Source organism: Taurulus bubalis, assembly GCF_910589615.1.
Source record: "Taurulus bubalis genome assembly, chromosome: 11".
Taxonomy (NCBI): domain Eukaryota; kingdom Metazoa; phylum Chordata; class Actinopteri; order Perciformes; family Cottidae; genus Taurulus; species Taurulus bubalis.
Window position 1 is genome coordinate 1508261 of NC_136599.1, and position 23713 is coordinate 1531973.

Genomic DNA, 23713 nt, shown 5'->3' on the forward strand with positions numbered 1-23713 from the left:
TGGCGTCTCTACGGTCGACTACATTATCGAGTTTGAGCGCCGGTACAACAGACTACGTTACTTCAAGATGGAGCTTCCAGATGCTGTGTTAGCTTTCAAGCTACTGGATACTGCAGGACTTCATGTTAAAGACAAACAACTGGCACTTACCGCTTGCCCAGAGCTTTCGTTTGTTAACATGAAGTCAGGCTAGAAGAGAATCTTTGGCGATAACTCTCCACAAGAGGGAGCTGATGACCTCCGTGTGAGTGTGGGAGCTGGCGACTCTGCCTACTCCACACGGTTTACAGGCAAGCGTGAAAGTAATGTCAGGTCAAGCCCACAAAACCATACGGCTGTTCAAGGGACGAATCCACTCCACAGATATGGGAGAAGGACGAGATGTGCAGTCTGCCAAAGCACATATCACTGGGCAAAGGATTGTGCTCACAAAAAGGAACATGCACAATTGAGTATTAAAACAAATTCATAAAAGCACATGTGCATCATCTATAAGTCCTTAATAATTGGTTAGCAATATATATTACATCATTGGTTTGCAATACATATTAATTAATTTACATAAGGGGGTTGGTCCATAATTTATAAAGTATGAAAACCCCATCATGACACAGATAATAGTCAAGCTGATTAATCAAGAATGAAATATTTATAACTGTGTTCATGAATTGCATTCTAATGAGTTACTAATAAGTGTTCATGTTGGAACAATGCATTATGATTGAATTAAGTCTTTACTCATGCTTTACTAATACTAAATAGTGTGTAGTTATTATAAAGTAGACCAACTCATATTAAACAATATGTTATTATGTTTTTAATATCCTTAATTGTAAATTAATTTTACAAAGTTGTGCTGATGCTCCAAACTATACAAAAAGCATAGTTAAGCTGACCATCATAGTGTGCTGAATTAATTGTTTAGAATTGAATGCTCGCGTTTAGAATTCATATTATTTTTACATTTCATAACGCTTGTTCCTACTGACAGTGAGCAGCTGAAACTCAGTGACCGTGGAGGTTGGGGGATGGGATAGGTCAAATGGGGACTGCAAATGTCAGGAAAGGTGTTTTCATATCTCACTTCTTTGAGTCAGTGCAGAAATATTATCATTGCATTGTTCAATTTGTGTCACGAAAACATCAGTGCTTCAAAAAGAAAAAAATATGCTAATATCTTATTATGTTTTTAATATCCTTAATTCTAAATACATTTTACAAAGTTGTGCTGATACTCCAAACTATACAAAATGCATAGTACGCTGACTATCATAGTGTGCTGTATTAATAGTTTAGTATTGAATTCTGACCTTTATAATTCATATTATTTTTACATTTCATAACGCATGTTCCTACTGACGTTGAGCAGCTGAAACTCCGTGACCGCTTAAATGTGTGCTTACGTCACGCAAAAAGTAAGACATTTTAATGAATCAAATTTGCATCCATACACATAAAAACAATTATGAGAATTGAAGTTGTTGAATATGAAGTTGTAGTTGTTATTATTACTACAAGTTATATGTCATATAAGTAGTCTCAACGTGACTACTTGAATTGGTATAGTTCCAAAGGCAGGCTAGCTTAGTACAGTCCAGCTGGTTGTATTAAAACTGATTGGAAGTCATAACTGTTGAAAGAAACAGAACACAATTACATACAGCAACAGATTGTACATTGGTTATCCTCAAAGATTTGCACAAGCTGGCACTATAGCTCCGTATATAATATCAGATCACCAGCTAACTTACAGCCTTGGTTTGTATTAAACGTTAGAAGCTTGGCTAACTTAGAGATGGATGTTTGTATAAATAAAATCAGAATTGCGGTTAACAAGCCTGCTCTTATATGGCCTCAGTTTTTATGACTATCAAAACATCTGCTGACTTACAGTCAGGTCCATAAATATTTGGACATTGACACATTTTTCATTATTTTGGCTCTGTACACCACAACAATGAAGTTGAAATGAACAAGTGGAAATGAAAAAGTGACAATGAGATATATGATTATATTAATTTGTCCAATTACTTTTGGTCCCTTCAAAACGGGGTGGCCACTTATACATTCGTTGTAGTTCCTACACCGTTCACCTGATTTGGATGTAAATACCCTCAAATTAAAGCTGAAAGTCTGCACTTAAAGCACATCTTGATGTTTTCATTTCAACTTCATTGCTTTGATGTACAGAGCCAAAATAATGAAAAATGTGTCAATGTCCAAATATTTATGGACCTGACTGTATAGCCTTGGTTTGTATGAATATCAGAACACCAGCTCACTATATTATCAATGTTGTATAAGTATCAGCACACTGGCTAACATACAGCTCTATAGGTTGTATGATATCTTACAGCCATTGCCTGAGTTAACATATAGCTATGGTCTGTGTTAATATCATAACACCAGCTAACATATAGCTATGGTCTGTGTTAATATCAGAACACCAGCTAACTTACAGTCTAGGTTTGTATTAAACGTCAGAGGACTGTCTAACTTAGAGATGGATTTTTGTATAAATATCAGAACTGCGGCTAACAAGCCTGCTTTTACATGGCCTCAGGTTTTATGACTATGTTTTACTAACAAAACATTTTACCTAAAAGGAATTGTTATTCAGTTCTATATGTTACAGGTGATGAAAATTTGTATTACAGTCACCATCACTTTCCCACAGAAACCCCCTCCACCTTTGCTGGTGCAAATGGAAATCAAATCCCCCTCCTGTGCTGACTTATAGCCTTGGTTTGTTTGAATATCAGAACACCAGCTCACTATATTCTCAGTTTGTATAAGTATCAGAACACTGGCTAACATACAGCTCTATAGTTCGTATGATATCTGAACACCGGCTAACTTACTGCCCTATAGTTCTTTTGTATTTATGTCAGACCACTGCTGACTTATAGCCTCAGTTTTTATGAATATCTGCTTACTTGTAGCTTCTATTTGTATGAATATCATAACACCAGCAAACCTATAGTCTCAGTTTAAGTACTGGGGAACTTTTGTATATCTTGCTGGGTTCTGTGTACTATTGCTGTTCTCTTTCAGGCCCTTTTTTCCCTCAGAAGTCTCAACTTGAAACACTTGGAGCTCCTTACATATACATATTTATCTATCAATTATAATAAAAAAGAAAACTAATCTAGTCAATAAGCATGTTCATGGTTTGCTGATAGTTTATACTAATATAGTATAAAGTATACTTTAGGTCTACAACACCATTATCCTCAGTGTCTCAGAGCTCAGGCTTCTACAAAGGATAGCCTGCGATAGATATTTTATTCCAGTAGGTCCAGAAGCAAATAAAATAGCATGGGGTAACAGTCCTATATATATATATATATATATATATATATATATATATATATATATATATATATATATACAAATATTTAAACAAAACCCCACTGTTATGACACACCTCTAAATGACATACGGTCACAACCACTTTTCAGAATAACTCCACCTATCCATTTGCATTTTTTGAAATGTGCACACACTGGCGTGCACGTGCATTTTTATAACCTATATACTACTCCTGCAACACAGTTATCTACTGAGACTACTGTCTGATGTGCTGTAACTCCGTCATGTTATTCATTCTGGCCACATGACATCTATTGCTTCTGTCCATCCGGGGAGAGGGATCCTCCTCTGTTGCTCTCCCTCAGGTTTCTTCCTTTTTTTCCCTGTGAAAGGGTTTTTACTATCTTTATTGGGGGAGTTTTTCCTGATCCGATGTGAGGTCCCGGGACAGGATGTTATGTTACAGATTGCAAAGCCCTCTGAGGCAAACTTGTATTTGTGATGTTGGGCTATATAAAATAAACTGATAAAAAATGATTTATACACTGTTGTTAACTTCCTGTTGCTCCAGAGTACAATACACTAGTTTTTACTTCATTATAGAATTTTGCGCATAATGCGATTAATCGCTGTTAATCTCAGACAAATCATTTGATTAATCAGTTAAATGTGTCCATCTCTGCCCAGCACTAGTAAAGACGGATCCGTCCTCCTCCGTTTGTCTGCAGTGAGGACGCTCAGTGTAAACATAGCTAAAGATATGCGTTTAAAATGTAAACCTCACATGAAGAGGAAAGGGACATGAGAAGAGTCATGACAGGTAGAGATGGTCCTCTCACCTCTGAGCTCTGGTCTGGTCATGGTCCCCACACAGACTGGTTTTAGAGGGAGGGACTCCCTCCTCTCGGTCCTCACACTGACTCATAGCAGAGTCCACACCTTCACACCAACACCACCACCTGCTGGAGAGATCACACATTACTGCTCTTCATCGTGACAATCAGCTCATTCACCTCAATACTGAATACACTCATGGGACAGTTTCATGTTGTTGTCACTTTAGCTGCAGAGTCGTATCTAAGAAAAGACATTCACAATGCTCTTTAGTCTCTTGGCTGGTTAGTATGGGGATCAGTCTCAATAATTACAAATGCAGAGAAAGACTCACAAATGCACACAGAAGGACTGAAAAATTAATTTCACTCACAAAAGCACGCAGAACGATCCACAAATACATTGAATTCTTAATGTCACGGCTCTGCTTTTCTTGTTGCCTCCTTTGCGTTATTGTCCACATTGTGTATGTTCACCTCATGACGACATCACTAACATCTGCCTCATTAATGTGTAGCTCTACTAAGACCTGTTGAACTGTCTGGTTTTAAACAGTCTATTAGTTTGAGAAAGCAGCGATATTGTAAAGTGCTGCGCAGTTCAAGTCAACATGCTGCATGCTGGGTAGTGTGGTCACAAGTTGCTCTGGTTGCTCTCTGTTGCTCTCTGTTGCTCTCTGGTTGCTCTGGTTGTCTTTTAAGAGCGACTGCTGACTGTACATTATTTCGTTGTAGACCTATGACATCATCCCACCATCTCTATCATGGTGTAGTGGTAATGCTTCTGACCTTTGATCATCTTTTAACCCAATGATATGAGTTCCAATCCCATAAATTGAATTTACTTATATCTTTTTCTTCTTTTTCCTGCACTACAGAGTTTATTTACGTGACAGATATTTGCATAAAACAGACTATTTTTACCAACTTTATTTCAAAGGAAGGGCAATTTGCTGACTTCCTGTTTCAACATAAACAAGAAGCGACGCTTCAACTGGAGTGGACTCTTTTCCTCAAGAGACTCAACAACGTCTAGTCCGGTGTGTTTAGACCAGAGACTTCAGAGAAGGTTAGACATTGAATGAATTAAACAAAACAACATTCACGAGGACAGATACGAGTTCTCTTGTATTCTCAACAGCTGCCGTAACCACGACAACAGCAGACGCTTTCAGCCCAAAGTCACCAGATAACACGGCGGCCTGTTAACCCGTAACACCTGTCGCCTCCTCAAACTGTGCAGCTGTAACGCTGCAGCCTCGTGGGGAGGGGAGGGGGAGCTGCCCTCATGTGATTGGTTGAAAATGAGGGCGACGTCTGATTGGCTACAGATAGGTCCGTGTTGAAAAAAACACATTTGGGAATCCAGCCACGTCAGAGGAGTCTAACAAAAATACACACATGTGGAGCGATCCACAAACTAATACATACAAATGCAGAAATATATTTGTGATTTTTTTTTTACATCTATAGAAATCGTAATTTATTTCTGTGTGCATTGGAATGTATTTGTGAGTCTTTCTGTGTGCATTTTTTGATGATTGAGACTGATCTTGATTTTCTTTTACAGTGAAAACTCAAAGCACACGAGGAAACATTCTGTCTCTGCTGCTCAGCTCCTCTTTAACTCAGAAAAGTCTGGAGAGAAACGTTGAATAGAAAAAGTGTCTCAGACAGTTGAGTTAAGAAAAGGTCGACTACAACCTGCTGATTATTGTGCACACTTTGAACAAAATATGCATTCATCTTTTTAAAATGGTAAAAAGTCTGGCAGCAGAAGCTCTCATTGAATTACAGTCAAATAAAATATATTCTAATACAAATAAATACAGATATTGGCTGTAAATACACATGTAAAAGGTGTAAGAGAAAACTGCATAAATACTGCATATTGAATGTCACTAATTTAACTTTGGTTATTTCATATCATTATTCAATTGATCTCCAACATTTGTCTGTTAAAGTTGAGATCTCTGAATATTAAACAAACTTCACTTCAGCTTCTTTTAAACCCCGTTAACAACATGTCAAAAGACGTCATTTTAAATGTTCATCCTATAAGTTTACATGTTTTACAAGTTAAATATTGTTCATCAACTTCAACAAATGGAGCTGTGCTGTTTCTCCTCATGATCTCCTCCAGAAGTCAGTAAAACACAGAACAGTAGGATGACATGTAACGTCCTCATAGGAAACACTGTGGTCACATGGTCACATGTGCAAGCTTTCATTGGACGGGATCGTTCACGTCACCATCTGATCAGTTAGTAAAAGGTCGACTACGACCTGGTGACCAATGAGAGGAAAAGTGAACACTAAAGAAAACACTAACACATTCAAACACTGTAGAAAATGGACTGAATGTCTTTAACCAGAAGGAGAAATGAACATGAAGCTTTGTGGACTTAAAGGACTGAAAGCAGCAGGTGAGAGCAAACAGAGTCTCTCAGGTGTGTTTCAGTGCAGGAACAAAGGCCCAGGTGAGCTCTCTGGTCTCTGCTGGGTCCTAGTGCTCACCCTTTACTGCCTTCCCCCCCCACGTCAGTAAGAGTCCTGACAGACCCCAGATCAGACTGAACTCCTCTTCTTCATCACAGTGTCATCATTCAGAGCAACACTTCATCTGGACTTCAACATTCAAACTAACAGCAGCTTCTCTCTGTTTAAGCACACAGGCGGCCATCTTGTTTCCCAGCTGCCGCGTGTTTGAAAGCAGCTTTAAAGAGTCACACGTTCACAACAATCAATAACGTCATTTCAACCAATCGCAGCTCCACTTACTGATGGTTTAGCCGTGGACTTCATCAGAGTGCAGCTCTCTTCTGTCCTCAGCAGGTCTGTGGAGAAAAGGAGCTTCGTGCTTCACTTCAACTTCAACTTGCATCAGACGAAGTGAAGTGACGCAGCTTCTTATCCTTCACCAGAGAGAGTTCCTCACGTCACTATCAGAGTATGCAGTCTGACTGGTTTACTGAGTCTCAGTCTGAGCTGCGTTCACACATGTTCACACATGTCATTGTGCACAGAAACCTCCTCACAGCTCCAACAAGAGTCTTTCAGGATCAAATCCAGCATCTGTGGACAAATCCAGACAACTTGTAAAGAGTGTCTTTGCCAACAGACTGGACTCTGTAGTGGAGACCAGATGTTCAGAGGAGCTTTGTCACCTTGTGTTCTTTTACATGTAGACTAGTGGGGACTTTGTGTTCTTGTACATGTAGACTAGTGGGGACCTTGTGTTCTTGTACATGTAGACTAGTGGGGACCTTGTGTTCTTGTACATGTAGACTAGTGGGGACCTTGTGTTCTTGTACATGTAGACTAGTGGGGACCTTGTGTTCTTGTACATGTAGACTAGTGGGGACCTTGTGTTCTTGTACATGTAGAGTTGATCTTGAATAAATACATTCACTAAGACAACAGAGTCTGACCTGACAGTGTTTTTATTCTTCACTCCACTTTGTTGGTCTGGTTGAACCTGTTGGGGCGGGACAACTTACCCACGTATGAGTCTTAGGCTGCGTTCCAGATCCTTTACTCTTTCTGTTTACTTCTAGGACACACTGCAGCTTTATGCATTAATGAGGACATACGACTTCCTCATGACCTTTGACCTCTTGCTCATATATCTGCTGTGCAAAAGGATCGTGGTTCAGAACAGGAGAGCGTGACATTGTGATGTCATTGTGATGTCATCTAGTGAGAGAGCTGCTTGTGCTGCATTTTATTTTGTATTGTTGTTGTTTTCATATCTGAACAGGCTTCTCTCATGCAACATGATTTCTTCATAGAACACAGGTTCATACTCAGAAAAAGCTTTTCAAACAGGCCACTAAACAATATGCTCAGCTTTGGTCACTAGAGGGCAGCAGAGGTCTTTCCTTAAATATTAATCACTCTGAATATTTCAACAAACTTGCCCCATGAGAGTCAAACATTCTGCATTTGTCACATCATGTTCTGTTCTGCAGAACCAGGAGAACGTATGTAGGGGAACCATATGCAGGGTTACCTCCACTGCTCTGAACGACAAGAAGAGTTTCAACTGTAGTTATTGTTCTGTGTTGTTTGTTGGTTAAATGTTAGTTTGTGTTGAAACAGTGACTAAATGTCTTTTTATAAATAATATTTGTATTTATAATAATAATTTACATTTTTCTCAAGGAAATGTACACATATTGTACTGAAATATAAGCATAAATAAGATATACTAAAACGGCAAAATACCAAAATATATAATTTAAAAAAGTGCTTTCGGTGCATTTTCACTAATACTTTTTAACACAATACAAAAGAATATTAATATATTGAAATAATAGCACGAATAAGTTTACTTACTAAATAAACTAAAATATTACTTAAAATACACAAAATATTTGGTATATTTTAAATCTGTATTCATCAAATGTGCTTTAAATAAATAGTTTCAATGGAAATTTAGAGCAAACATTTTGAAATATACAAAAAAAATGTGTTTGAAAACAAAGTTCAAAGAAGTCCACTGATATTTACACATCTGACCTAAATGTTCACATGTGTACCTTTTATTATAACCAACATTATTCAAACAGCCCTAGTGGTGGCAGAGATGCACCCTTTTTAGTTTGGGGATGACATTTAGAGGAAAGGGCTAAAGATAGGTGGTTTTTAAAGGTTGTAGAGGCCACCACTGGAGGAGGAACCCCGTGTGGTTGGAACCTTCAGGAGAACCAATCATTCACTCCTGTCAGCCCATCGCAGGAGAAGAGCTCTCTCACCGTGTGGAGACGACCAGACGCCTTCAGAGACCAGCAACACTGGACTTTGGTTGGAATGTACAACATACAAACCAGTTTTATTAGTTTTGACAATAACAAGGTTAAAGGTTACGACAACGGATAATGCAAGAAGAGAAGAAAAGATGAAAAAAGAAAAAGATAAAATGGCCTGGTCCCATCATCCCTGTGTTTACTAGGAGACATTTCTACAATAAAGCTCAGCCAAACTAACGCTGGTGACCTCGTGGCCTCAACTATCACCAAGAAAACTATCCTCATGACCTGGAGATGAAGGAATAACATACACATCACACACTGGAGAAACCTCATGATCACACAGTTCAATGGACAGTCTAACATCCTCCATCATTTACAATACAACAGAACTCCACCTGGTCATCCTTCACTGTTTCATGACTCATTCTATTCATATTCACTTGTTTGTCATTTTTAGCCTGAAACCCAATTGAAACCCACGTACATGCACACACACACACATATGAATCTGCCCTCATCTATACTTTGTGCCTTTTTTAGATGAAATAATAAAACACACACACACACACACACACACACACACACACACACACACACACACACACACACACACACACACACACACACACACACACACACACACACACACACACACACCGTACTTCTATACCCTGAATATATAATGTTTTGCTGGCTTGTATCTCACGGTTTTGTCGTCCTCTTGATGTTATGTCTATGTATTGTCTTTTTATTTTTACAATAAAAAAAGAATTAATGAAAAAATAACAAAAGATGATGAATTTAGTTTCTTCAAATCAAAACAGCTCTTTACAAGTTGTGATTATTTCTCCACAGAAGCTGAATCTGATCCAGAAAGACTCTCGTTTGACATTCGGAGGTTTTTCTTCACACAAACAAATGTTTCAAGACAACAAAGTTGAGTTTTATACACATGTTTCTTCTCTCAGAAACAGATCATTTCAGGTCATTACATGGACCTCGCTCAGCTCTCAGACCTCCATCTGCAACACCACAAGTCCAGAGAGCTCTCAACCCCCCTGAGTCCAGACCAGCTCAGGTACCCCTCACCTGCTGCACCTGTTTACAACCACTGAGAGATCAGGTTGCTGCTAACTAACATCAGCTGTGTGATCCTGTACAGGCTGAACTACCTGGACAGCAGAGAGAAGGTTTCTCTACCAGGAGGAGACTCTCAGTCCTCCAGAGAACACAGAGACACTGAGGAACCAGGAAAGAACCCAAACCTAGACCTGAACCTGAACCCAAACCCAGGATAAAGAGGTTCAGTGAATGTGGTGCTGAAGGTGTGGAGGTGGATCAGTGTGTCAGAGGAGACTCTGTAGAAGGACAGAGAGCCAGCAGGACAGTCCACATACACTGCTACTCTACCAGAGGAGGAGGAGGAGGAGATGGGTGTTTCTGTCTTATTGTGACGGACAGAGTAACCACCACAGCACAACAGACTCCAGGACTGATCATTCTCTCCAAACCAACAGTCTCTACTGTCTCCTCTCCTTCTGATTCCTCTGTAACTCACTGATATAGAAACTGCTCCTCTCCACTCGACCTCCCAGTAACAGCGACCAGTCAGACCAGTTCTACACAGCAGCTGCTCCCAGTAGTCAAACCTGTCTGGATGATCAGGATATGACTGATGCTCCTTCACACATGTCACCTTCCTGTTGTTGTCAGACAGTTTGAGTTTCCTGCTCACTGTGTTTGTGTCGAGTGTGAGTTCACAGGAATCTGATGGAGAGAACAAGACACAATACAGCTGCAGTTATGAATCTATCATCTGTTCATCTAGTGACACTTTGATGATGACATCAGAGATGTGAATGAGTGATGTCACAGTCTGAAGACGGTTGAATGTTTTCATGAATCAAACTCAAAGCACACTTACACTTCCTCAGACCTGGTCTGACCCATCGGACTCCAGCAGGCTCCACCCTGAAAGGAGGAGGAGTCAGAGCAGCATGAACACATGAACATGACATCACTCTCATCACAGAGCTTTGTTATTCATGTTCACATGGACCACTTATTATTCATCAGCTCATATTCTTCATGGAGCTTCTTCTGATTGGCCGATGACGACAGCTCATCACGTTCACTTATTCATGATTTATTATTATCAGTATTGTATTGACAATCATCCTCCAGTTCAGACTCAGTTTCCTCTACCAGTCAGTCAGTAAATCAGATGTTTAAACCTGCATCAGTTGATTCTTTGTCTGTTTGTGGTTCAGTGAAAACAAGCTGTAAACACAACATCTGACACATTATCAGCTTATGAAGTAGTTGTGTCTGACATGATATCAACCAGCTGCTTCCACATCCAGCAGTTCCACATCAACATGATGACTCATCAGGACTCTTTGTGTTTGTGTCACCTGATGAATGGAAGTCCACTATTCTCTCTCTTAGCTCTGTGTTTGGTCTCCACCTCCTGAGGGAAACATCTGTCTCTTTAGCTGCTAAATGCTCCACTATGTTCACCAGCTGAGCGTCTGTGGCCGACTGTCACCTGTAGCTTCAACAAGTCCACTCTATCAGCCAGAGAACTGTCTCTCAGTGCAAAACAAACCAAAACCAGGTGGAGCTGAACTCCTTTAAACAGCAACACATTCCTATTGTGATGATTCATCAAGAAGGTTTAAACAGATTGTTTCTTTGTCTTTTCACAGTAATGTCTGGACTAAAGGGAAACACACACTGGAGACTGAAAAGTAATAAATCAAACATCTGTCTGGTTCCCTTTTAACCAGCTTTTATCAGCTTTTTGAACACTTAACAAATGCCATATTATTAGTATTAGCCTCCAGCAAGATATTAATGAACACTACATGGTGCCATCACAGCATTGATTCTACACGGCTATGTAGCCTGTTGTCTGGTGTCTGTCTGAAAGGAGCTCTGCCATGTTTGACGTGTCCTCCCTTGGTCTGTTAGACGGGTCTCTGTGTGTCAGTGGGCTTTCCTTCAGTCTGTAATGGAGCCAAAGTACTTTCACATTTCACTTCTTCATCTTTTGTTCCAACAAGCCGAGGACAGTCGGCAAGAGCTCCTGCATTGAGGCCATCATGTCTCCCCTGATCACTCGCTGTGTGAGCGCTGGGCAGCCTCCTTAAGCCTCATTAAGCCCCGCCTCCTTAACACCTGTCTCCTTAAGCCTCATTAAGCCTCATTAAGCCCCGCCTCCTTAAGCCCTGCCTCCTTAAGCCTCATTAAGCCCCGCCTCCTAAAGACCTGTCTCCTTAAGCCTCATTAAGCCCCGCCTCCTTAAGCCCTGCCTCCTTAAGCCTCATTAAGCCTCATTAAGCCCCGCCTCCTTAAGACCTGTCTCCTTAAGCTCCGCCCCCTTGCAGTCAATGCATGCAGGCAGCATGACAGAGAGCAGAGCAGTGAGTGCGCTCTGATCGCACACTATTTTAATGAAGCATCGATACTAAAGATATGCAAAGTCACATTGTTTTTAACGTACGGGTACCGCGGTACCTTTTAGTATCGATACACCGTGCAACATCGTGTGGGACACAAACAGTTAGATGAGTCTCTGGTAGTTTGAGGTCAGCTTGGTGTGTCAGGGTCATATTAACCAGGCTGACAGTGTGACAGAGAACAGGTTTCCAGCTCTACCTCCTCTATCAGACTGATGCTCTGTGGCTGCAGCCTCTTCATACCTGAGAGTCTCCAGTCTCCAGAGTGGATCCTCCAGTCCAGCAGACAGCAGCTTCACTCCTGCGTCTCCTAGATGATTGTAGCTCAGGTCCAGCTCTCTCAGATGGGAGGGGTTGGAGCTCAGAGCTGAGGCCAGAGAAGCACAGCCTTCCTCTGAGATCAGACAGCCTGACAGCCTGCAAACACACAACACAACACACGTCACATCTTAAGACAATCTGGAGGAGGATACGAGTTTATCCATGAATGTAAATCAGGATCTGAGTGTCAACTAGTTTTACATGTTTACATCCTGACCTGAGAGTCTCCAGTCTCCAGTGTGTAATAATATTCATGTCAAAATGAAATCCTCTTTGATAATGAGTCTGGACTAAAGTAGAATCAGAAAGAACAAATATGATGTGTTCAGTGAAAGTGGATAAAACTCTTGCTTTTTTAATCTAAACAAGATAAAATAATTCAGTTCAGTGTTCTCTACTGGAAACAGGAAGTACTGAAGTATTAATATCAGGATGAGGGGTAAATATTTAATGTTGATTATTAGAGTTAAAAACACAGTTTGGGTTTTCTGTTCTTTTCCCGACGAGAGAGAGACAGAGAGAGAGAGAGAGAGAGAAAACAAAGTGCGAGAAAGAGAAATTAAACTTTATTTATAACTTTATATTATTGACACATTTGATCATTGAAGACAAATTAACTTGATCTGACCTGAGAGTCAATCCGCCACTTAGTGTGGAGGATTGACATGAGCTCCAACAAGCGCACCAACATAGGGTTCCCTAGCATGGACTACTAGATACTCTTTGGGTGTTCTTGTTACACAACGTGGGTTGTTGTTTGTGGTCAGATTAAATGTCGATGGTGTTGCATTCAATGTGTGTGTACGACATTCATGTGTTAACCTAATGTTATTTTTACTTAAAGAAATAAGGGGTACTAACCAAGGTTACAGGTATATGTGTATAAATGCATGGGAGTTTGAGCTCACACTAACAGTATCGCGATATTTGGAGTAGACCCTCTCCACTGCACCTCCCGTGCAACAGGGGTATGGTATGAGGCCCCTGCTTAGAACAGCAATTAGAGAGGGGGCTACACAAGAAATTAAACTTGATATTCTGTTTGTTACGTTCTCAATCAGAAATAAACAACCATTAAACTCTCAACAGATCGTCACTGTAATAATAATAATAATACATTAAATTTGGAGGCGCCTTTCAAGGCACCCAAGGTCACCTTTCAAATACAATAAAATAATACAGGGTAAAAGATAAGCATAAAAGATATAAACAACAGTAAAACAGAGCATCGACATGAATGTAGAGACACATTCAAGTTTTCAGTCTCTTTTCCTGCATTTCTCCTTCTCATTCATTACTTCGATCAAATATATATTATCTTAAAGCATATATGAGAGGAACAACAAGACGACCCTGTGATGTTTCATTATGAAAGAAAATTATGTTTCACACGTCACCATCCTTTATTAATCCACTGTGGATCAAATGTGTCTGTTCTACAAGGTTCTCTAGTTTAGTCTCTGAGACGAGTTCCTCTAAGTCAGGGGTCGGTAACCCGCGGATCTTTAGCTCCGGAGGCTTTGGGAAGGAATAAAATAATAATAACTTTTTTTTTAATTTTATTTTTTTGCCAAGCGGAAAATCAAAGGGAACTCCTCTTATCTTGGAGTTTGAGGTGATATTGGGTCAATGGAAATAAAAAAATGTTTACACCGATGTTGTGGTTGTTCAACAAAAATGTTCAAAAAAATGTTCAAAAAAAATGTTCACACCGATCTCACCGATCTCCCTGCAGCTGGCTACTCGTGATTTCCAGAGCCCCGCCCTCGTTAAACTATCAACGGATAAAAATAAATACATAAAAGTCACAGAGAAAAAAGAGAGTTGAATTCGTGGGCGTATTAATTTGCTTTCACTGCCAACGATGCTGATATGTTTGATTTGTGACGAGAAATTAGCAAACAAAACATTTATTGTTGAAAGACTCTTCCAGAACAAGCTATCAAGCTGCAGAAGAACGATTCCTCAACTGCTGCAGCAAACTGAGTGAAGTAGATCTACTTTCAGGAAGTGGATCACGTCTCCAAACTCCACCACTGCTGCTGGTTCTGTGGCAGCTCATGAGACACTGAGGCGTCCGCTAGTAAAAAAGTCCGGCGCAGTGAGGACGCTCAGTGGAAACAAAGCAAAATATATGCGTTTTAAAATGTAAACCTCCAGTGGGGATTGAACCTGATACCTTGCAGTTCTAGGACCAACACTCTACCACAGGCCTGGCCAACCCGCGGCTCTTTGCCTGGTTTCATGCGGCTCTTACGTTCATATCAAAGTTTGTGTTTGTGTTTTTTTTCTTTTAAAATCTTTTCATTGATTTTGCAAACACTTCAGACCAGACCTGGGCATCTTACGGCCCGCGGGCTCTCCCAGTCTGGCCCGCGTGAGGTCAATCAAAAATGAAAAATAAATAAGATGCACGCCATGAATGCAATACAAACGGCACTGCTTTCACTTTGAAGGCGGTTTATTGATGTGTGCGTGCGCGCTTACGCAGCCTCACGACGAGCAGTGTTGCCAACTTGACGACTGAAGTGAAAGCGTCTTGTTCTGCAGTTTCTGTTCCGCTATGCCGGTCCAGAGCTCTCACAGGCGGTCAGTCTCACAGGAGCCTCGCGCTGCAGCCTCCGCCTCCAGATTGAACATTAATCGCGCAAAGCCGCCGCGGATCTGATCTGCGGTCTGATCCACTATGCAGAGCACTTTAAGTCAGGATCACTTCTGGATCTTCACTCTTCTCTTAAAGAGGAGAACACATGAGGAAAGATGCTCAGAAGATGTTGGTTCTCTTTGGATCTACCTACATGAGAACAAACATTCTAGTGATGAAGGTCAACAGATCAGATCCTCTCTCTCTGCCAGCTGTCCTTCATCTCCACCTCATTCAACCAGACTTCAGTGCACTTTTTTAAGCAACACAGACTGGACTTTTCTCACTGAGAAAGAACAACTGAACTGAACTGGAAAACATCAAAAGCACTGATTGCTTTTGTATAAAGTTAATAAATTGCTGGTCTTTAACATACTGTACATATTTAAGCTAAGGTTTAAAAAGAATCATAAAAAATGTAATTACATTTTTTACATTTTTTCATAGCCTTATTGTAACATGTATTCTCACCATTAGCAGCTCAAAATCATATAATTTACAGTTTTTTAATCAAGCTATAACATTCATATTGAGTTAATTGAATTAAGTTCAGCCTATTGGTTCGGCGCTCCACAACGGTCCAAATTTCTCCTGCGGCCCCTTGGGAAAATGAATTAAGCTGCGCTTAAGATTAGGGTCGGGTACCGAGAACCAACACGTCCGGTACCTACCGGACCGAAAAGCAACGCAGATTTCGGTGCTTCCTTCCGGTGCCTGAGCCAATTTAAATACTTTTTTTTTTACACTACTCTGTAAAGTTGCACAGTATATAGATACTAAAAAGGTAGCGCGGTGCCCGCACGTTAAAAACGATTATTAAAATAGCGGATAGAGCACACTGCTGCTCTGCTCTCTGTCTGCCTGCATGCAGAGCGGGGCTCGAGGAGGCGGGGCTCGAGGGGCGGGGCTTCCAGCGCTCACACACACAGTGCGCGCACACAGAGATCGCTGCAGACACGAGCTTTTGAACGTCCGTCCTCGGCTTGATGGAACAAATCTCTCCAGTTGATATTAATGGTGACGTGTAGTCCATAAAGCAGCAGTTTTAGGATCCAACAGAGTCTGAGTTCTGTTGCACACGGTCCCATCAGGCCATGATGCTTGTGTCTGTTCTTTTTTAAATATATATATTTTTATAGTTTGAATTTAAAAGGTTTGAAGCTGTAGTTTGAAGTGTGTTTTGTATGTACTTATTTATTTATATCTATAGTATACTTTAAACAGTTAATAATATTGTTCAATTTGAAGAAAAAAAATTGCCTTAGCAATAAAAAAGTATCGGTTCAGGCACCGTTCAGGCACCGGTATCGTTTTAAAAGTATCGGTTTAGCACCGGTATCGGAAAAAACCCAAACGATACCCATCCCTACTTAAGATACTGTCAATGTTTGGGTCAACATACGTCTGCGAGTCTGTTTTCTACCCTGAAACACGTGAAATCAAAGCATCCATCTGTTCTGACTGACACCCATGTGGAAGAATTGCTTCGAGTGGCAACAACGGAATACAAGCCAGATTTGAAGAGGATTGTTCAAGGCAAGGAATGCCAGAAGTCCCACTAAGCAACATGCATAGTAAAAGAAAAACGCTATTGTAAATTATTATGTTTTTGTTTGTGGACTTGGTTGAACTGAGAGTTTGTGTGTGTGTTGAGAATGACTGGCCTGTGGTCTTAGTACTGTAGGAGTCAATTTCTGTCATCATCATGTTGGTGTGTGACATTTACACTAAATCTGGCTGAGCAGAGGTCTGTGTGTGTGTGTGTGTGTGTGTGTGTGTGTGTGTGTGTGTGTGTGTGTGTGTGTGTGTGTGTGTGTGTGAGGAAGGGATGGGGTGATGTTCATGTGTATGATGTGACTCTTTTCGGTAACACAGTAAAACATGTGGCTCTTAGTCTCTGACTGGTTGGCCACCCCTGCTCTACCACATTAGCCACACATATTGATAGGACTCAAGGTCCACATCGTTGTCATCATAATTGATCTCAATGTAGCCGACTTCATAAGAGTTTGATAGTTAAAACAGGTAAAATAGCAATACAATCTCAAGAATTGTCTTCATTCTTGTTCTATAATTTCATGAATACAACAAACTATAGTTTTTGTATTTATAATATGACTATATATACAAATTTATAAGACACATTTTTGGGAGAAAAAAAGGGTAAAATGGCTCTTTGGATAGGAAAGGTTGCTGAGCCCTGCTCTAAGTGGTTCATGAAATCTGACCTCCTGATGAACAAATTCATAGATTCAGAAAGAGAGAGTCTGTTCACACTAAATGGACCTGATAGTTTAGAGACACATTTATATCATTGAAGACAAACTAACTTGATCTGACCTGAGAATCTCCAGTTTCCAGTGTGGGCTCTCCAGTCCAGCACACAGCAGCTTCACTCCTGAATCCTGCAGGTTGTTGTTACTCAGGTCCAGCTCTCTCAGACTAGAGGACTGGGAGCTGAGGACTGAGGACAGAGCTTCACAGCTTCTCTCTGAGAGGTTACAGCCACTCAGTCTGAAGAGACAAGGAGGAAGAAAACAATAATACGTGGAAAAGATAGCAGCGTATTAAGTTATGATCTATGAATCTAACTCTCTCTGTACTTACAGAGCTTTGTTGGAGGCTTTGACCACTGGCAGCAGCCTCAAAAGAGCCTCCTCTGAAGCAGAGTATTTCTTCAGGTCAAACACCTCCAGATCTTTTCCTGATGACAGTAAGATGAAGACCAGAGCTGACCACTGAGCAGGAGACAGTTTATCTGTGGAGAGACGTCCTGAACTCAGGGACTGTTGGATCTCCTCCACTAGAGAACCATCATTCAGTTCATTCAGACAGTGGAACAGATTGATGCTTTTCTCTGGAGACACATCCTCATTGATCTTCTCCTTGATGTATTCAACTGTTCTCTGATTGGTCCGTGAGCTACTTCCTGTCTGTGTCAGCAGACCTCGTAGGAGAGTCTGATTGGTCTCCAGTGAAAGACCCAGGAGGAAGCGGAGGAACAAGTCCAGGTGTCCATTAGGACTCTGGAAGGCCTTGTCCACAGCACTCTGGTAGAGATGTCTTGGTTCAGGTTTTGACAACAGGGAGGTTGTTTGTTCTTCTGCCAGCAGGTTGACACCAGAGTTGATGAAGGTCAGATGGACATGAAGAGCAGCCAGAAACTCCTGAACACTCAGATGGACAAAGCAGAACACCTTGTCCTGGTACAGTCCTCTCTCCTCTCTAAAGATCTGTGTGAACACTCCTGAGTACACTGAGGCTGCTCTGATATCGATGCCACACTCTGTCAGGTCGGATTCATAGAAGATCAGGTTCCCTTTCTGCAGCTGATCAAAAGCCAGTTTTCCCAGAGACTCAGTCATCTTCCTGCTCTCTGGACTCCAGTGTGGATCTGTCTCAGCTCCTCCATCATACTTGACCTTCTTCACTTTGGACTGAACCACCAGGAAGTGGATGTACATCTCAGTCAGGGTCTTGGGCAGCTGTCCTCCCTCTGTGGTCTTCAACACGACCTCCAGAACTGTAGCAGTGATCCAGCAGAAGACTGGGATGTGGCACATGATGTGGAGACTTTGTGAGGTCTTGATGTGGGGGATGATCCTGCTGGCCTGCTCCTCATCTCTGAACCTCTTCCTGAAGTAGTCCTCCTTCTGTGGGTCAGTGAACCCTCTGACCTCTGTCACCAAGCCAACACAGTGAGGAGGGATCTGATTGGCTGCTGCAGGTCGTGTGGTTATCCAGAGGCGAGCAGAGGGAAGCAGTTTCCCCCTGATGAGGTTTGTCAGCAGCACATCCACTGAGGTGGACTCTTTGACGTCAGTCAGGACCTCATTGTTGTGGAAGTCCAGAGGAAGTCGACACTCATCCAGACCGTCAAAGATGAACACAACCGGGAACTCTTCAAACCTGCAGATTCCTGCTTCTTTGGTTTCAGTGAAGAAGTGATGAACAAGTTCCACCAAGCTGAACTTCTTCTCTTTCAGCACATTCAGCTCTCTGAACGTGAATGGAAACGTGAACTGGATGTCCTGGTTGGCTTTGTCTTCAGCCCAGTCCAGAGTGAACTTCTGTGTTAAGACTGTTTTCCCGATGCCAGCCACTCCCTTTGTCATCACTGTTCTGATTGGTTCCTCTCCTCCAGGTGAGGCTTTAAAGAAGTCTTCTTGTCTGATGGTGGTTTCTGGTCTGTGTGGTTTCCTGGATGCTGCTTCAATCTGTCTGACCTCATGTTCATCATTGACCTCTGCAGTCCCTCCCTCTGTGATGTAGAGCTCTGTGTAGATCTGGTTCAGAAGGGTTGGGTTTCCTGCTTTAGCGATCCCCTCAAACACACACTGGAACTTCTTCTTCAGGTTAGATTTGAGTTTACGCTGACAAACTCCAGCAGGAAGTCCTGAATGAACACACAACAAAGAACATCAATGAGTCAAAGAATAGATTTCAACATGTCATTTCCTCAAAGAATGAGTCTATGAATATATTCTGGTCCATCTCTTGAGACATTAGTAAACGTCCCATTTATCCAGCATGTTGAATCTTTAGAGAAATCCTCTTACTGCTCTGCAGACAGTCAGCCAGCTCCTCCTGCTTCATGCTCCTCAGGAAGTGCAGTGAGATCTTCTGAAAGGCTTCTCTGCTCCTCCTCCTCTGCTCTTCATCCTCACCATCCAATACCTCCTCATCCTCACTCTGAATCTCTAAGCATTCTGGGTAATCTGAACTCACAACCTTCTGGATCTTCTTCAGCTCGTCCTTCACAAAAGTGAGGATGTTCTCCTCCAGCAGCTGGAACAGAATATTATATGAATGACAAACTAAAACCATGGAAGCAAACATCAGATCCATGTTGGACAGACTGACAACCCACTGGTCTAAAGAGTGCAGCATGGAGATGATGTGAACAGAATAGATGTAAAAGTAGTTGCACATGTACAGACCATAAATATGGAGTCCAGGTGTGTTTGATGCTGCTGGGCAGACGGACCTCTGGGAACCTCTGAGCTCTCCTGGTCCTCTCTGTGGAGGAGTCATGAACAATCAGCTCACATTGTGTTTGCTCCACAGACTGTTTATTGTTCATGATATTAAAACACAAATACAACAATAAGTTAAAGATGTTGTGTTCTGTCATGATTAATCATTTCATAAACCAGATGCTGAAGACTGGAGATGAAGGACGACCATCTGTGTGACAGTTAGTCATCTGTTTCATCTGTTTTAAGAACTCACTCTGGGTCATAAGAACGGCGTCCATCTTTGAAGTAAATCCAACCACCTTTAGACCGATCACTCTTCATGGACACACAGCTGGGTTCAGGAGACTTTTCTCTCTGTGAACTGATAGAAACACTGAGAATTACTGAACATAAAGGATTTCTGAACATACAAGATTCATTTTTCTGCTTCCACTGGTTTTATTGGACAGTAAAATGTATGTAATTTTTCATCAAAACTTGTAGTTAATGGTAAAGAAGACACAGCTTCTTGATTGTGACTTGTTGTTTTCTTATTCAACCAACTCGCTACAATGAGACACAATAACTAAAACTACTGGAGTCAAATCTTGTAGAAGTTTGTCTCTGAGCGGTGGAGACACTTATATTTAGGATCTTCCAAAGATAACCAGCAGACATTAAACAACACAAAGAACACAGTCATTTAAAGTTCACCAGTGATTATACAGTCAGAGGACAATATGAAACCCAAAGCTCAACCACCGATGGTTGAATGTGTCTAAACAGTTCAAATCTTAGGAAGTCCCAACAAAAAAGCCTAGTTCCCAAAAACAACTAGGATTCATGAGGACAACCCTCCAACAGACAACTCTTTAAAACCACTGACTCCTCATCAAACTGCACTCTGCCTGCAGACTTCTGACACATGTCTGCATAGCTTATTAACTCTGAATGTAGACCCAGAACCCTGCAGCTAGTCCCCAAACCAAACGCCCGGATGTGGCTTGCTCTGCTCATTTTACCCAAGATGCATCAGAGGTGACTTGTGCGTACTTGGGACAGCCAATATCCCAGAATGCATTTCGCACCAGCGACAGGGAACAGTGGCGGATGAGAATGTTCTGAATGCTGTGTTTTTGAGTCACAGAATGTAATTTTAGGATGTTTTCAGGTGAGAAGTTAGTTGTTTAAGCATCAAATCTGTGGTCGGTTTGTCAAGATTCAGCCTACTTAAAAATATACGGAGACGATTTCGGAGATTTGAGGTCCTGCTCACGGGACCAGGCAGTCAGCGCTCTGCTGCCCACCGAGAGCAGCCTCATCTCGGCAGGACTTTTTGAAATGATCCGCTGACTCCGATGTGTCCATAGCGATTAAGCATGAGATATAATTCAGTCTTTGTTCTCAGAGTTTATAATTTGTTCACAGGTAACGTTACATCAGTTGGACTGAGGGAAAGGTTATGTTTTATAACTTAATACTTTATTTAACTTTAACCTTGAACTACAGCGGTGTCTTTTTACTTTTGACCAAATTATTTGCAATTATTTATGTAAATATAAATACATATATACAATTATGTATATTTATATTTATAAACACACAATTATATGTGCCCATAGTCTTCTGAAACTTCTCCACAAACCACAACAGGTAGTCCCTGAAATTCTGTACCGAGTCCCCAGAACTCTGCAGCTTTCTGAAACTCTGACCTCTCCTGGTCTGTGGAGGAATAAACTCACATTGTGTTTGCACCAGAGACTGTTTATTGTTTATGATTCATACAGAACCTACTGAGCAGTTAGTTAAATATATTGAGTTCTGTCATGATTGATCATCATGAAAACAACACTGTAAATGATGCACGACCAATTCTGTGTTTCATGACTGAGAATCAGAACATTTAGTCATCTGTTTAAAGAACTTACTCTGGGTCAGAAGAACGGCGTCCATCTTTGAATTCAATCATAGCACCTTTAGACCGATCACTCTTCATGGACACACAGCTGGGTTCAGGTCCTGGTCCAGGTTCAGGTTCAGGTTCAGGTCCAGGTCCAGGTCCTGGTTCAGGTTCAGGTCCAGGGGACTTTGGTCTCTGATGGGTCCTACAACAGAGAAGAAGACCAGCAGGGAGAGGAATTCTGTTTTTAATCTTCAGCCAGAGCAGCTGTTGGTAAAAACTATCAGCTATCAACAAGAAAAGGATCAATACAGAAACGTTATATTTGACATAGATTTCCTGAAAATGTGTGTGAGTGCTGAGGATCTGAATATTATGATTAAAGAAGCTGTAATTATGTGACACGTAGCATCTTCTTGGACAGAAGGGATTTGAACTGATGACATTTAATCAACAAGGTTCACACTGCACCAAGGAAGCTATACAACAAAACAGTTAAAGAAAGTAATTAGGCTTAATTAACCTCAGCTGAACATGAACTCTGCTGACTGACAGGAACTCTGAGACCAGCTGTAACCCTCACTGACCACCAGGGGGAGCTCAGTAGCTGCAGTATTGAAGCAACCTATAATTACTTCATGTTTCCTTCCTTATTTCATAGTACAATCGTTTTGAAAACATAGATATCAAATATGATACAGCAGGTATATAAAGTAATGATTCACCTGTACATTATGCAATCACCATTGTATTGTATTTAATTATGCAATCTGGATTATGCCATATCACAATGCAGATACACTGTTTTGATCAGGAGCCGGTCCCCAGATATGTGGAGCTGGTCTCCAGATATGTGGAGCTGGTCCCCAGATATGTGGAGCTGGTCCCCAGATATGTGGAGCTGGTCCCCAGATATGTGGAGCTGGTCCCCAGCAGTGGCGTCCCTAGGCTAAAGCCCCGGATGTTTTTTAATTAGCCCTGAATGTTAATAAAATTAAAAAAATGATGTCATTAAATTAAACTATTGTTTATCACATGGACAAATTATTTATAACTCTAACATGCTACATATGTGCGTGTGTTCTGGTTTGTATGTTTTCTCCCCTTAAAATTACAATCCAATAGCCTATCATCATATTTAACCTTAGGGCACTAGGACCTTGGGGAGGCTGCTGCACTGGCTTTCTCACTACCCAAGTAACGTCTCTCATCAACCAAGGAGTTTATCTCATAGTAAACTACACCAAGGAGTACCATCATACAATATTTATCATTCGATAATTAAGATGTACTTGAAATGTGTTTATTTTTTATTTTTGTTATTCATGTTTTTTATTACTATTGAATGTTATATTAGACACTGAACTAGTTCATCTTTATCTCAGTGATAGTGCCCAAATGAGCATAAAATATCACTGGTTTGTAAAAACTACACAGACAACAAAATAGATGTAAATGTTGATCAAAATATTATCCCCTTCTGCTCAAAATAAAACAAGGAAACAACTCAAAAGTTAACGCTGTCAGGTC

At 41.0% G+C, this 23713-nt stretch overlaps 1 protein-coding gene across 1 annotated transcript; it reads right to left on the reverse strand.

The window, feature by feature from the left end:
* Positions 1-9905: 9905 nt before the first annotated feature.
* Positions 9906-22267, reverse strand: LOC306743540 (protein NLRC3-like). The gene is given in 10 exon segments (XM_079226061.1): positions 9906-10112; positions 10116-10666; positions 10824-10870; positions 12604-12777; positions 17666-17839; positions 17933-19721; positions 19885-20113; positions 20266-20344; positions 20558-20665; positions 22212-22267. Coding segments are annotated over 10 exon segments (3237 nt in total). The 5' UTR covers positions 22253-22267; the 3' UTR covers positions 9906-10067.
* Between the last annotated feature and the right edge of the window lie 1446 nt (positions 22268-23713).